The following is a 13,480-nucleotide window of genomic DNA, read 5'->3' as shown; positions in this document are numbered from 1 at the left end:
ATTCCATTCCATTCCAGTCCCATTCCAATCCCTTTCTCATTCCATTCCCATTCCCTTCCCTTTCTCATTCCATTCCATTCCAGTCCCATTCCAATCCCTTTCTCATTCCATTCCCATTCCCTTCCCTTTCTCATTCCATTCCATTCCAGTCCCATTCCAATCCCTTTCTCATTCCATTCCCATTCCCTTCCCTTTCTCATTCCATTCCCGTTCCTTTCTCAATACATTCCATTCCCTTTCTCATTCCATTAAATACGCATTCCCTTCCCTGTCTCATTCCATTCCATTCACATTCCATTCCATTTCCATTCCCTTCCATTTCTCTTTCCATTCCATTCGCATTCCCTTCCCTTCCCTTTCACATTCCATTCCATTCCCATTCCCTTCCCTTCCCTATTCCATTGCATTCCCATTCCCTTCCCTTCCTTATTCCATTCCAGTCCCATTCCAATCCCTTTCTCATTCCATTCCCATTCCCTTCCCTTTCTCATTCCATTCCATTCCAGTCCCATTCCAATCCCTTTCTCATTCCATTCCCATTCCCTTCCCTTTCTCATTCCATTCCATTCCAGTCCCATTCCAATCCCTTTCTCATTCCATTCCCATTCCCTTCCCTTTCTCATTCCATTCCATTCCAGTCCCATTCCAATCCCTTTCTCATTCCATTCCCATTCCCTTCCCTTTCTCATTCCATTCCATTCCAGTCCCATTCCAATCCCTTTCTCATTCCATTCCCATTCCCTTCCCTTTCTCATTCCATTCCATTCCAGTCCCATTCCAATCCCTTTCTCATTCCATTCCCATTCCCTTCCCTTTCTCATTCCATTCCATTCCAGTCCCATTCCAATCCCTTTCTCATTCCATTCCCATTCCCTTCCCTTTCTCATTCCATTCCATTCCAGTCCCATTCCAATCCCTTTCTCATTCCATTCCCATTCCCTTCCCTTTCTCATTCCATTCCCGTTCCTTTCTCAATACATTCCATTCCCTTTCTCATTCCATTAAATACGCATTCCCTTCCCTGTCTCATTCCATTCCATTCACATTCCATTCCATTTCCATTCCCTTCCATTTCTCTTTCCATTCCATTCGCATTCCCTTCCCTTCCCTTTCACATTCCATTCCATTCCCATTCCCTTCCCTTCCCTATTCCATTGCATTCCCATTCCCTTCCCTTCCCTATTCCATTGCATTCCCATTCCCTTCCCTTCCCTATTCCATTGCATTCCCATTCCCTTCCCTTTCTCATTCCATTGCATTCCCATTCCCATTCCCTTCCCTATTCCATTGCATTCCCATTCCCTTCCCTTCCCTATTCCATTGCATTCCCATTCCCTTCCCTTCCTCATTCCATTGCATTCCCATTCCCATTCCCTTCCCTATTCCATTGCATTCCCATTCCCTTCCCTTCCCTATTCCATTGCATTCCCATTCCCTTCCCTTTCTCATTCCATTGCATTCCCATTCCCATTCCCTTCCCTATTCCATTGCATTCCCATTCCCTTCCCTTTCTCATTCCATTGCATTCCCATTCCCATTCCCTTCCCTATTCCATTGCATTCCCATTCCCTTCCCTTTCTCATTCCATTGCATTCCCATTCCCATTCCCTTCCCTATTCCATTGCATTCCCATTCCCTTCCCTTCCCTTTCTCATTCCATTGCATTCCCATTCCCATTCCCTTCCCTATTCCATTGCATTCCCATTCCCTTCCCTTCCCTTTCTCATTCCATTGCATTCCCATTCCCATTCCCTTCCCTATTCCATTGCATTCCCATTCCCTTCCCTTCCCTTTCTCATTCCATTGCATTCCCATTCCCATTCCCTTCCCTATTCCATTGCATTCCCATTCCCTTCCCTTCCCTTTCTCATTCCATTGCATTCCCATTCCCATTCCCTTCCCTATTCCATTGCATTCCCATTCCCTTCCCTTCCCTTTCTCATTCCATTGCATTCCCATTCCCATTCCCTTCCCTATTCCATTGCATTCCCATTCCCTTCCCTTCCCTTTCTCATTCCATTGCATTCCCATTCCCATTCCCTTCCCTATTCCATTGCATTCCCATTCCCTTCCCTTCCCTTTCTCATTCCATTGCATTCCCATTCCCATTCCCTTCCCTATTCCATTGCATTCCCATTCCCTTCCCTTCCCTTTCTCATTCCATTGCATTCCCATTCCCATTCCCTTCCCTATTCCATTGCATTCCCATTCCCTTCCCTTCCCTTTCTCATTCCATTGCATTCCCATTCCCATTCCCTTCCCTATTCCATTGCATTCCCATTCCCTTCCCTTCCCTTTCTCATTCCATTGCATTCCCATTCCCATTCCCTTCCCTATTCCATTGCATTCCCATTCCCTTCCCTTCCCTTTCTCATTCCATTGCATTCCCATTCCCATTCCCTTCCCTATTCCATTGCATTCCCATTCCCTTCCCTTCCCTTTCTCATTCCATTGCATTCCCATTCCCATTCCCTTCCCTATTCCATTGCATTCCCATTCCCTTCCCTTCCCTTTCTCATTCCATTGCATTCCCATTCCCATTCCCTTCCCTATTCCATTGCATTCCCATTCCCTTCCCTTCCCTTTCTCATTCCATTGCATTCCCATTCCCATTCCCTTCCCTATTCCATTGCATTCCCATTCCCTTCCCTTCCCTTTCTCATTCCATTGCATTCCCATTCCCATTCCCTTCCCTATTCCATTGCATTCCCATTCCCTTCCCTTCCCTTTCTCATTCCATTGCATTCCCATTCCCATTCCCTTCCCTATTCCATTGCATTCCCATTCCCTTCCCTTCCCTATTCCATTGCATTCCCATTCCCTTCCCTTCCCTATTCCATTGCATTCCCATTCCCATTCCCTTCCCTATTCCATTGCATTCCCATTCCCTTCCCTTCCCTTTCTCATTCCATTGCATTCCCATTCCCATTCCCTTCCCTATTCCATTGCATTCCCATTCCCATTCCCTTCCCTATTCCATTGCATTCCCATTCCCTTCCCTTCCCTTTCTCATTCCATTGCATTCCCATTCCCATTCCCTTCCCTATTCCATTGCATTCCCATTCCCTTCCCTTCCCTTTCTCATTCCATTGCATTCCCATTCCCATTCCCTTCCCTATTCCATTGCATTCCCATTCCCTTCCCTTCCCTTTCTCATTCCATTGCATTCCCATTCCCATTCCCTTCCCTATTCCATTGCATTCCCATTCCCTTCCCTTCCCTTTCTCATTCCATTGCATTCCCATTCCCATTCCCTTCCCTATTCCATTGCATTCCCATTCCCTTCCCTTCCCTTTCTCATTCCATTGCATTCCCATTCCCATTCCCTTCCCTATTCCATTGCATTCCCATTCCCTTCCCTTCCCTTTCTCATTCCATTGCATTCCCATTCCCATTCCCTTCCCTATTCCATTGCATTCCCATTCCCTTCCCTTCCCTTTCTCATTCCATTGCATTCCCATTCCCATTCCCTTCCCTATTCCATTGCATTCCCATTCCCTTCCCTTCCCTTTCTCATTCCATTGCATTCCCATTCCCATTCCCTTCCCTATTCCATTGCATTCCCATTCCCTTCCCTTCCCTTTCTCATTCCATTGCATTCCCATTCCCATTCCCTTCCCTATTCCATTGCATTCCCATTCCCTTCCCTTCCCTTTCTCATTCCATTGCATTCCCATTCCCATTCCCTTCCCTATTCCATTGCATTCCCATTCCCTTCCCTTCCCTTTCTCATTCCATTGCATTCCCATTCCCATTCCCTTCCCTATTCCATTGCATTCCCATTCCCTTCCCTTCCCTTTCTCATTCCATTGCATTCCCATTCCCATTCCCTTCCCTATTCCATTGCATTCCCATTCCCTTCCCTTCCCTTTCTCATTCCATTGCATTCCCATTCCCATTCCCTTCCCTATTCCATTGCATTCCCATTCCCTTCCCTTCCCTTTCTCATTCCATTGCATTCCCATTCCCATTCCCTTCCCTATTCCATTGCATTCCCATTCCCTTCCCTTCCCTTTCTCATTCCATTGCATTCCCATTCCCTTCCCTTCCCTTTCTCATTCCATTGCATTCCCATTCCCATTCCCTTCCCTATTCCATTGCATTCCCATTCCCTTCCCTTCCCTTTCTCATTCCATTGCATTCCCATTCCCTTCCCTATTCCATTGCATTCCCATTCCCTTCCCTATTCCATTGCATTCCCATTCCCTTCCCTATTCCATTGCATTCCCATTCCCTTCCCTTCCCTTTCTCATTCCATTGCATTCCCATTCCCTTCCCTATTCCATTGCATTCCCATTCCCTTCCCTTCCCTTTCTCATTCCATTGCATTCCCATTCCCTTCCCTTTCTCATTCCATTGCATTCCCATTCCCTTCCCTATTCCATTGCATTCCCATTCCCTTCCCTTCCCTTTCTCATTCCATTGCATTCCCATTCCCTTCCCTATTCCATTGCATTCCCATTCCCTTCCCTTCCCTTTCTCATTCCATTGCATTCCCATTCCCTTCCCTATTCCATTGCATTCCCATTCCCATTCCCTTCCCTATTCCATTGCATTCCCATTCCCTTCCCTATTCCATTGCATTCCCATTCCCTTCCCTATTCCATTGCATTCCCATTCCCTTCCCTTCCCTTTCTCATTCCATTGCATTCCCATTCCCTTCCCTATTCCATTGCATTCCCATTCCCTTCCCTTCCCTTTCTCATTCCATTGCATTCCCATTCCCTTCCCTATTCCATTGCATTCCCATTCCCATTCCCTTCCCTATTCCATTGCATTCCCATTCCCTTCCCTATTCCATTGCATTCCCATTCCCTTCCCTTTCTCATTCCATTGCATTCCCATTCCCTTCCCTATTCCATTGCATTCCCATTCCCTTCCCTTCCCTTTCTCATTCCATTGCATTCCCATTCCCTTCCCTATTCCATTGCATTCCCATTCCCTTCCCTTCCCTTTCTCATTCCATTGCATTCCCATTCCCTTCCCTATTCCATTGCATTCCCATTCCCTTCCCTTCCCTTTCTCATTCCATTGCATTCCCATTCCCTTCCCTATTCCATTGCATTCCCATTCCCTTCCCTTCCCTTTCTCATTCCATTGCATTCCCATTCCCTTCCCTATTCCATTGCATTCCCATTCCCATTCCCTTCCCTATTCCATTGCATTCCCATTCCCTTCCCTATTCCATTGCATTCCCATTCCCTTCCCTTCCCTTTCTCATTCCATTGCATTCCCATTCCCTTCCCTATTCCATTGCATTCCCATTCCCTTCCCTATTCCATTCCATTCCCATTCCCTTCCCTTTCTCATTCCACTGCAGTCCCATTCCCATTCCCTTCCCATTCTCATTCCTTTCCATTCCCTTTCCCTTCCCTTTCTCTTTCGCATTCCATTCCCGTTCCTGTCCATTCTCTTTCTCGTTCCCATACCATTCCCGTTCCCTTCCTCGTTCCCATTCCATTCCCGTTCCCTTTCTCGTTCCCATACCATTCCCGTTCCCTTTCTCGTTCCCATACCATTCCCGTTCCCTTCCTCGTTCCCATTCCATTCCCGTTCCCTTCCTCGTTCCCATTCCATTCCCGTTCCCTTTCTCGTTCCCATACCATTCCCGTTCCCTTTCTCGTTCCCATACCATTCCCGTTCCCTTCCTCGTTCCCATTCCATTCCCGTTCCCTTTCTCGTTCCCATACCATTCCCGTTCCCTTTCTCGTTCCCATACCATTCCCGTTCCCTTTCTCGTTCCCATACCATTCCCTTTCCTTTCTCGTTCCCATTCCATTCCCGTTCCCTTTCCTTTCTCGTTCCCATTCCATTCCCGTTCCCATTCCATTCTCCTTCCCTTCCCTTTTCCTTTCTCTTCCCATTCCATTCCCGTTCTGTTCCCTTCTCCTTTCTCATCCCATTCCATTCCCGTTCTCTTCCCTTCTCCTTTTTCATCTCAGTCAATTCCCGTTTTCTTCCCATTCCATTCCCCTTCTCTTCCCTTTTCCTTTCTCATTTCATTCCATTCCTATTGTCTTCCGCTTCCATTCTCTTTCTATTCTCATTCCTTTCCCATTTCTTTCTATTCCTATTCCATTCCACTCGTATATTATTCTAGACTAAATTCTCTTGTATTCTATTCTAAATTCTCTTTTATTTCATTTCCATTCTATTCCAGCATTCTCAGCCGTCCACATTTCAGGCTGAGTCGCGTGTTGTTCCCATCCCGGCCGCTGTCCCCGTACCTTCTGTCCCAGGCGTTCATTCCCAGCTGGTCGAGCAGCAGCCGGCAGCAGTGGAAGGAGCCGCGTGGCCGTGCCGGCGGCGGTGGCCGCAGCGGTGGCAGCCGGTGGCCGTGGCCGCGGAGCAGCCGCTCCTCGCGGGCGCTCTGCCGCAGCAGCGCCTCGGCCACGCCGCGCTCCTGCTCGGCGCTCAGGGCTCGGGGCCGCGCCGCCGGCTCGTTCAGCCTGCGCTGAGGAGGAGCCAGGCACTCCGGGCTGCTGCTGCCCAGCCGCTCCAGCAGCCGCTCCAGGGCGTCCTCTGCCTCCTCCTCCTGCTCCTGCTCCTCCTGGGAATCCTGCTCCTGCGAGGCCTCATCCTGGCTGGGGATGCTGAAGGTGAAGGTGCCGTGCTGGGGCAGGCAGCCCTCCAGGGGCCCGTAGAGCATGTGGCCGTCCCAGGAGTACTTGCCCGAGATGTCCCTGAGGATGAGGCGCACGGCCGAGGGCGGGGCGCCCTCGCGGGTGGCCTCGGCGGGGACCTGCAGGCACGAGATGAGCGTGCTGTCGTTGAACACGAAGAGCTGCAGGCTGGGGCTGCGGAACACCTCCGGGCACAGCTCCGAGCACTCCACGTGGGAATTGTCGTGGTGCTCGCTCAGCAGGCTGTGCAGCACGGCCGGGCCCCCGCTCAGAGGGTAGTGGCTCAGGTGGTTCACCAGGTGAGTCATGACCATCCGTGCCGTCAGGGGGATCAGCTCCAAATTCCTCCTCCTCTTCTCTGAAAGCAGCCAGGGAAACGCAGCGCATCAGGAAGAGCGGCAAGGGGACACACACACAGATTGCTGCCACACTGCTGCAGCTTCCCTGAGAGACCTGCTGATCCTTCCTGTGCAAGGAACTATCTCCAACAGCTTCCCAAAACATCCCACCCAGCATTCCATTCTAATTCTATTCCAATTCTAATTCTAATTCTATTCTAATTCTATTCTATTCTATTCTAATTCTATTCTCATTCTAATTCTATTCTCATCCTAATTCTATTCTATTCTATTTCTATTCTCATTCTAATTCTATTCTCATTTTAATTCTATTCTCATTCTAATTCTATTCTCATCCTAATTCTATTCTCATCCTAATTCTATTCTCATCCTAATTCTATTCTCATCCTAATTCTATTCTCATTCTAATTCTATTCTATTCTAATTCTATTCTCATTCTAATTCTATTCTCATTCTAATTCTATTCTATTCTAATTCTATTCTCATTCCAATTCTAATTCTAATTCTAATTCTATTCTAATTCTATTCTAATGCTATTCCAATTCTAATGCTATTCCAATTCTAATTCTATTCCAATTCTAATTCCATTCCTATTTCTACCCTATCCGCCATGCCCAGAGAGGGTGACAGGGCAGGGAGGCCCAGGCCAAGCAGAGGTGTCACTGCCAAGCCATGCTCCTCCCTCGGTGGCAGCAGGGCCAGTCCAGTGTGACCTCCTGGTGGCCCAGGTGTTCCCCTGAGCCTGGCACACGCAGCAGGTGTTTGCTGCAGTGACCGTGCCCCCCCTTCTCCCCTGGCACTGCTGCTCCTCCCGCAGCCACAAACCCCCCTCGCTCCCACGTGTCTTCATATTCACTGGAAAACCCTCTGGTTCACAGGCTTTCCCTTCCCCTCTACATCTCCTAAACATAAATTTATTCCGAGGAGCCACCCCAGCATGCTGTCACCGAGGCGACTGGAGTCCCTGCACAGAGAGCCACGCAGAGATGGGTCCTGGAACCCACACACACCCCCCCCAGAGTGACCCAGGCCAGGCCCGGGGCACGCCCTCACCTTCAGCCACGGTGAGCAGGTTGCCCAAGTCGGTGGAGGAGGGTCCCTGGGCGGGCTCGGAGCAGCTCCTGACGCTCCCCAGGGGCAGGAAGGGGTCGTAGTCAGCAGAGGAGAGGTCGGCCAGGCCCAGCACGGAGCGGCTCTGCTGCGTGTAGGTGCCGGAGCCATTGACACAGCAGTGCAGCACCTGGAGGGGACACGGAGCCTGTGACAGTCCCCAGCACAGCTGTGACACACTGCACAACCCAGCCGGGTCCAAATTCAGCACCTCTAAATTAACACCCTCCATCTGCTCTGATCCTCTGCTTTCACAGCTTGCCTCAGGGCTTGTTTTGGATTTCAACAGCCCGCCTCAAACAATCCAAATATTTCTGCCAAGATTCCTCTCCCCAGCTTGCTGTTTACCTTTGCTGTCACCATTCCCTGTCCGTTCTACATCTCCAACCTTATCTTCTTAACATTTTGCATTTGTAGCTCCTCACCCGGATGACGTGGCTTTCCCAGTGCTCCTGTGCCCCCCGGGTGTGTGAGAGGCACCTTTAAACCACCTTCCTTCCCCCGACTCACCCTGTAAATATAATCCAGCAGAGGAGCTCTGGATGCCTGTTGCTCCTCCACAGCCCCAGCAGACACGGGCTCCAGCAGCATCTTCATGGGCAGGGCCATGCACCAGTCCAGCAGGCAAAGCAGCAGCGAAACTACGAACTGAACAAGAGCACGGAGCACCTGTAGCTGCATCCCATTAAATCCTCCCACACTTGAGGCTTCCACGAGTTGGAAAGCTCAAAATTCGACTCTGGGTCAGAGCAATCTCATTAAACAACCCCCCCAAAGAGCCCAAAGAACGGAGAGAGCTCTCGCCAGGGACACACACCTTCTTGTCTGCCTCCAGGGACGAGTGTTCAGCACCGGGCAGGAGAAAGGCGATGGTGGCCACCAGGATCTGCAGCCAAACAAAGCCCGGGTCACAGAGGCACCCAGAGAGCCTCCTGCTCTGCACAGACACACCCTCACTGCACAGGGCGTGGGGCTGCTGAAATCCTCCCAGAAACGCCCCACTGCCCGAGCCAGCCCCTGGCCAAGGGCAAGGAAAGGTTCACTGAGCCCTTGGCGAACAAATCGCGACAAACCAGGGACCTGCACTGGCCCGGGGAGTGCAGCGAGCACATCCCTAGCAGTGAAACAAAGCAGGGGTCAGAATCCCAGACCCACAGCAGCCCAAGGAAGGGATGAAGACAACTTTGCAGGCGATTTCCACGCATTTTCCAGGCATTTTGAAGGGGCCGACGCACCTCGGTGATTTTGCGGCACAGGGAGGATTCGTACTCCTGAAGCTTCTGCCAGTAAGACACCAGCAGCTGAAGGACGTCACAGGCTACCTGAGCTACCACCTTGCTGGAAAACTGGGAGAAAAACAAAAAAAAAAAAAAAGAGGTGATTACAAGCCAGATGAAGCACCCAGGTATTCAGCTCTTCTACATTTCGTGATTTTGCCGGAAAGGAACAACGCTGTGCTGTCAGCACGAGGAACGTGCAGGTCTGACACTCTGTCACCTCCCGTGCAGGACACCACGGCAGCAGCCCTCCGGCCACCCCTGCCAAGTGCAAATGCCTTTTTCCCCCCCCCCCCCGAGCAGGCCAGCACAGCAGTACCTTCAGTGTCACCCCGATGACATTGATGGCTTTCCTGACGTGGGGGTGGCCCGTGCGCTGCGTGAGCTCCTCGCACACCCACACGCCCAGCCCGCAGATGGCGATGCACCTTTGGGAGAAGGAAAAGGAAGATGCTCGGGACACGTACAGCAACATTTAGAGGGGGGAAAAAAAGGGGAAAATTGTACAAAGGTGAGATCTCTCTCTCTCTCCCCTCCAGCACCTTCACGGTGCAGCCAGACTCAACTTCACAGCACCAAACCACGAGGCAGCAGCAGAAGACAAGCAGCAGAAAAGGCTTTTCCAAGCCATAAATGGTTGGACTTGACCACGGTAAAGGTCTTTTCCAACCTAACCAGTTCTAGGATATTTTCCCATTTCTCTTACTGGGTGTTTTACCTTGCAGCTTCACTTGGCTCCTCTGTAGCATTCTTCAATAAAATATTTATGAGGCAATACTAAAATAACAAAATAGATTAGAATAAGCATCTTCTCCATACATCTACGTCAAAGTTGTTTGATTTTGACACAGTTACAGGTGGGGTCACTTTAATTCTCTGTTTGACACTAAAGCACCTTTTCCTCATGCTATTCTGTTTTGCTACTCCCATTCTGTTTTGTCAAGGGAGAAACACCGATTACAGCACAGACACACAGGCCCTTGTGGACAGATCAAATCCAACCAAATCAGCTTACAACTCATGCACAGGCAGCGAGAGGAAATCCATTCGTTTGCAGTGTCAAGGGGCAGTTACAAACGACAAGTGGTGGTCACTCCATGTGAACCAACCAAAACACGCTGTGAAAATGCAGTGAATTGTTCAGTACAGAATAAAACTGGAGTAATTTTATGAGTAAGACACCTGCAGTGACCCTGCAGAGCCTGAGGAAGACGCAGGAACAGGAGCCAAGCGTGTGAAGGGATTTCTGCCTGCTCAGGTCTCGTGAGGAACTCGGAGATTCCTCCCCAGCCATCCCTCATTTTGAGCAGTGCCTCAAGTTTGTCCAAAACAACAGAGCTCTGTGTCAGGGCCACCACCGGGGCACGAATCCCTGCACAGTGAAACCAGGTTAGGTCACCTCAAGGTTTACAATAAACGTGGCTTTACCTTCACATCTGCAGCTCCTGCGACGCTCTCCCCACCAGCCTCGGGGGCGGCTCCCAGCCCTGGCATCCCCGGGTAGGTGTTTGGGAAGCACACGAGGGCACCAAGGATGGTGTGAGCTTCGGAGCGGGGAGCCTGGCCAAGGGCAAGGAGGCAAAAATGGTCACTAGGAAAACGTTCCCTGGAAAAAGTTCCCTGGAAACCCTTCCTGCAGCCACCTCCAGCTCCCAGGCCAGGGCTCTCCTGGGGAGGCTGAGCTGCCCCTCCACGCCTGGGCACACCCCACACGGTCACTACTTCCCCCCACGACCCCCAGTGAGCATCAGCCTTGAGATGCGGGCAGAGAGCACAGAAGCCCCCGAGGAGCACCGAGGGACGGGGGGGAAACACGACCCCAGCCCTGCCGCGAGGTGATCCTGTGGCACAGAGAGCGGGTGCAGAAGCCACGGCTGCAGAGGTGATGGGGACGTGCAGGGAGACCCCTACCCCAAGAGAGCCACCCAAAGCGCCCCAGCACGAGCTGTGACCACGCTAAGTGCTGTGTCACCTCGGAAATGCTGCACACACCCGGTCTTGGGCAGGCAGGAGAAAGGGAAGGGAGCGTTTTGTGGTTTTTTTCCATGGAAAATTGAGCATCCGTCCCCTGTTAGCATTTAAGCTTTGAGTGCTGACGGGAGAGGGGTGGCTGGCTCAGCATCCCAGCTCTGCTGGAACGGGACAGGGCTGTGACCCTGCACAGGGCCACCCGCCCAGCCACACAAACGCCACAAGCCCTGAGGCAGAAGGGACAGAAAAGTGTCCCCTGAGCTGGTGCTGCACCTGCAGCAGAATCTTCCTGCTGCTGCCAGCACTGCCACACCTTCACCTTTATTCTGGCGGCCCCTCGCCGATTCGCTGTTGCACTTTTCCCTGGATAATTGAATAGTTTGGAGTCCCATTCCTGCCGGTGCTGACGTTGAGCCAGAGGTGCGGTGTCACCCGGCCAGCTCCCTGCTCCCTCTCTCAGTGTCGGCTCGCACACCTCAGCCTTTGGGTCCAACCCCTCTGCAGCACCAGCGTGTCCCCCTCACCCCAGGACTCCCCTCGCAGCCCCGGGATCCCCCCCCGGGGGTGTCCTCACCTCCAGCGAGTCCGTGCTCAGCACCCGCGCCGCCGCCCCCAGGAAGTCCCCGATGAGCATGGTGAAACCAGGCAGCCCCAGGAAGAAGAACCACGGCGGGCAGTGCCTTACCACCGTGTTCAGGATGTCCTGCAACACAAGGCACCTGTGAGAAAAGCCAGGAACCCCCAAAAGCAAAAGGGACAGCTGCAGGAGATGGAGCTTTGAGGAGAATCAGCTTTGAGGAGATTGAGCTTTGAGGTTTGAGGAGATTGAGCTTTGAGGTTCCAGAAGATTGAGCTTTGAGGTTCCAGGAGATTTAACTTTGAGGTTCTCTAGCCCCACATTTTTGAGGTGCCAATCCCCAGAGCCCTGTGTGCAAAGTGCCCTCCACGCCATCGCCACCCCCCGGCAGCCCAAGTGCATTTGGTATTTTGGTAAAGTCTGTACCCCTCAAATCCTGCTCAAAGCCCACACTGCCATTCACCTCCCCTCGTGCCTGAGCACAACCATCCTGTTAAACAACACTCTGCATTCCAAACGCTGGCTGGATTTAAGATTTAGGATCTGCAGCATTCCAGAGGAGTGAGTTCCCCCAATCTCTCAGAATTCCTTGCCACAGGAGCAGGGCAGCAGCCCCAGCTTGGCTCACCATCACCCTGTGGTGGCACAGCACATAAAGCATTTCATCTTTCATCCCTCCACGTCCCAAGTCTTCACAGTCTCTCCAAACCACTGCACAGCTCCTATATTCAGGATTTCCTCCCTGCAAGCTTTCAGCAGGTTTCAAATTAGGCATAAAATCCATAAAATCCTTCAGCTGCAACACCGTATTTGCTGAAGAGTTACATCAAGCTATTTCTATACAGAGTATAGATTATATATATATATAATCCATATATATTATAGATCCAGAGTAGATGATTATTTTCCACTCAATAAAATTTTGAAAAGCTGCAGATGAAAACCCTTTTCCATGTCCATCCTTACTGGTTTCATAACGTGTCCACGTACCCAATCTCTACAGCAGAAGCCAGAGCTGACTTCCCAATTTTCTCTACCTGAAGAGATGCTTGAACATCACCACAATTTTCTGCACACCTGCACAGCCCCTCCTCAGTGTTCCAGCAGGTGTTTGCCACACCAGCATCCCACGACATCACTGCTGCACACCCAAATAAATAAACAGCCCTCGTTTTTGACACGGTAGCAGATAATGCTTTCACTTTCCCGAATAAGCTGGAATGGCACTCGAGTTAATGTTTAAACTCGTTTTAATCACTTCCTTTGATACATTGGGAGTCAATAGGGGTCAGTGCAAACACCGGGCAGCAGAGCAGATGGAGGCAGCCTCTCATAAAGCCGGGGGAGCAAACTCTGCCTCGGCGCACAACAAAGCGCCCACCTCGCTCTAATGAAGGGCTGATTAACGCTCCGGGCTGGCCTGGCACAGCACACCCGCACAGGTGAGGGCCAGGTGATGGCCAGGTAAGCAGGGCAGCAGATGGGAGCAGGCTGCTGCTGCCATGTGCCACGATAAAAGAGCCCGGGCTCGCCTGGAGCTGCTGCAAACAACTGCAACGACGC

At 51.1% G+C, this 13,480-nt stretch overlaps 1 protein-coding gene across 2 annotated transcripts in view; it reads right to left on the bottom strand.

Annotated features, from left to right (window-relative positions):
• The window catches only part of RALGAPA2 (Ral GTPase activating protein catalytic subunit alpha 2), a 106,546-nt gene that overhangs the window by 56,117 nt on the left and 36,949 nt on the right, over nt 1-13,480 (bottom strand). For both annotated transcript variants that reach the window (XM_088160848.1, XM_088160847.1), the window contains exons 25-33: nt 11,915-12,043; nt 10,798-10,929; nt 10,088-10,146; nt 9,689-9,797; nt 9,328-9,438; nt 8,910-8,978; nt 8,603-8,740; nt 8,036-8,222; nt 6,228-6,981 (exon numbers count right to left, since the gene is read on the bottom strand). In XM_088160848.1, the coding sequence (XP_088016974.1) occupies nt 6,228-6,981; nt 8,036-8,222; nt 8,603-8,740; nt 8,910-8,978; nt 9,328-9,438; nt 9,689-9,797; nt 10,088-10,146; nt 10,798-10,929; nt 11,915-12,043 (1,688 nt within the window). The remainder of the gene's footprint in view (nt 1-6,227; nt 6,982-8,035; nt 8,223-8,602; nt 8,741-8,909; nt 8,979-9,327; nt 9,439-9,688; nt 9,798-10,087; nt 10,147-10,797; nt 10,930-11,914; nt 12,044-13,480) is intronic.

This window comes from Sturnus vulgaris, chromosome 3 (genome assembly GCF_052056855.1).
Source record: "Sturnus vulgaris isolate bStuVul1 chromosome 3, bStuVul1.hap1, whole genome shotgun sequence".
In the NCBI taxonomy this organism is placed as follows: Eukaryota; Metazoa; Chordata; class Aves; order Passeriformes; family Sturnidae; genus Sturnus; species Sturnus vulgaris.
This window is presented reverse-complemented; position numbering and strand designations above follow the sequence as displayed.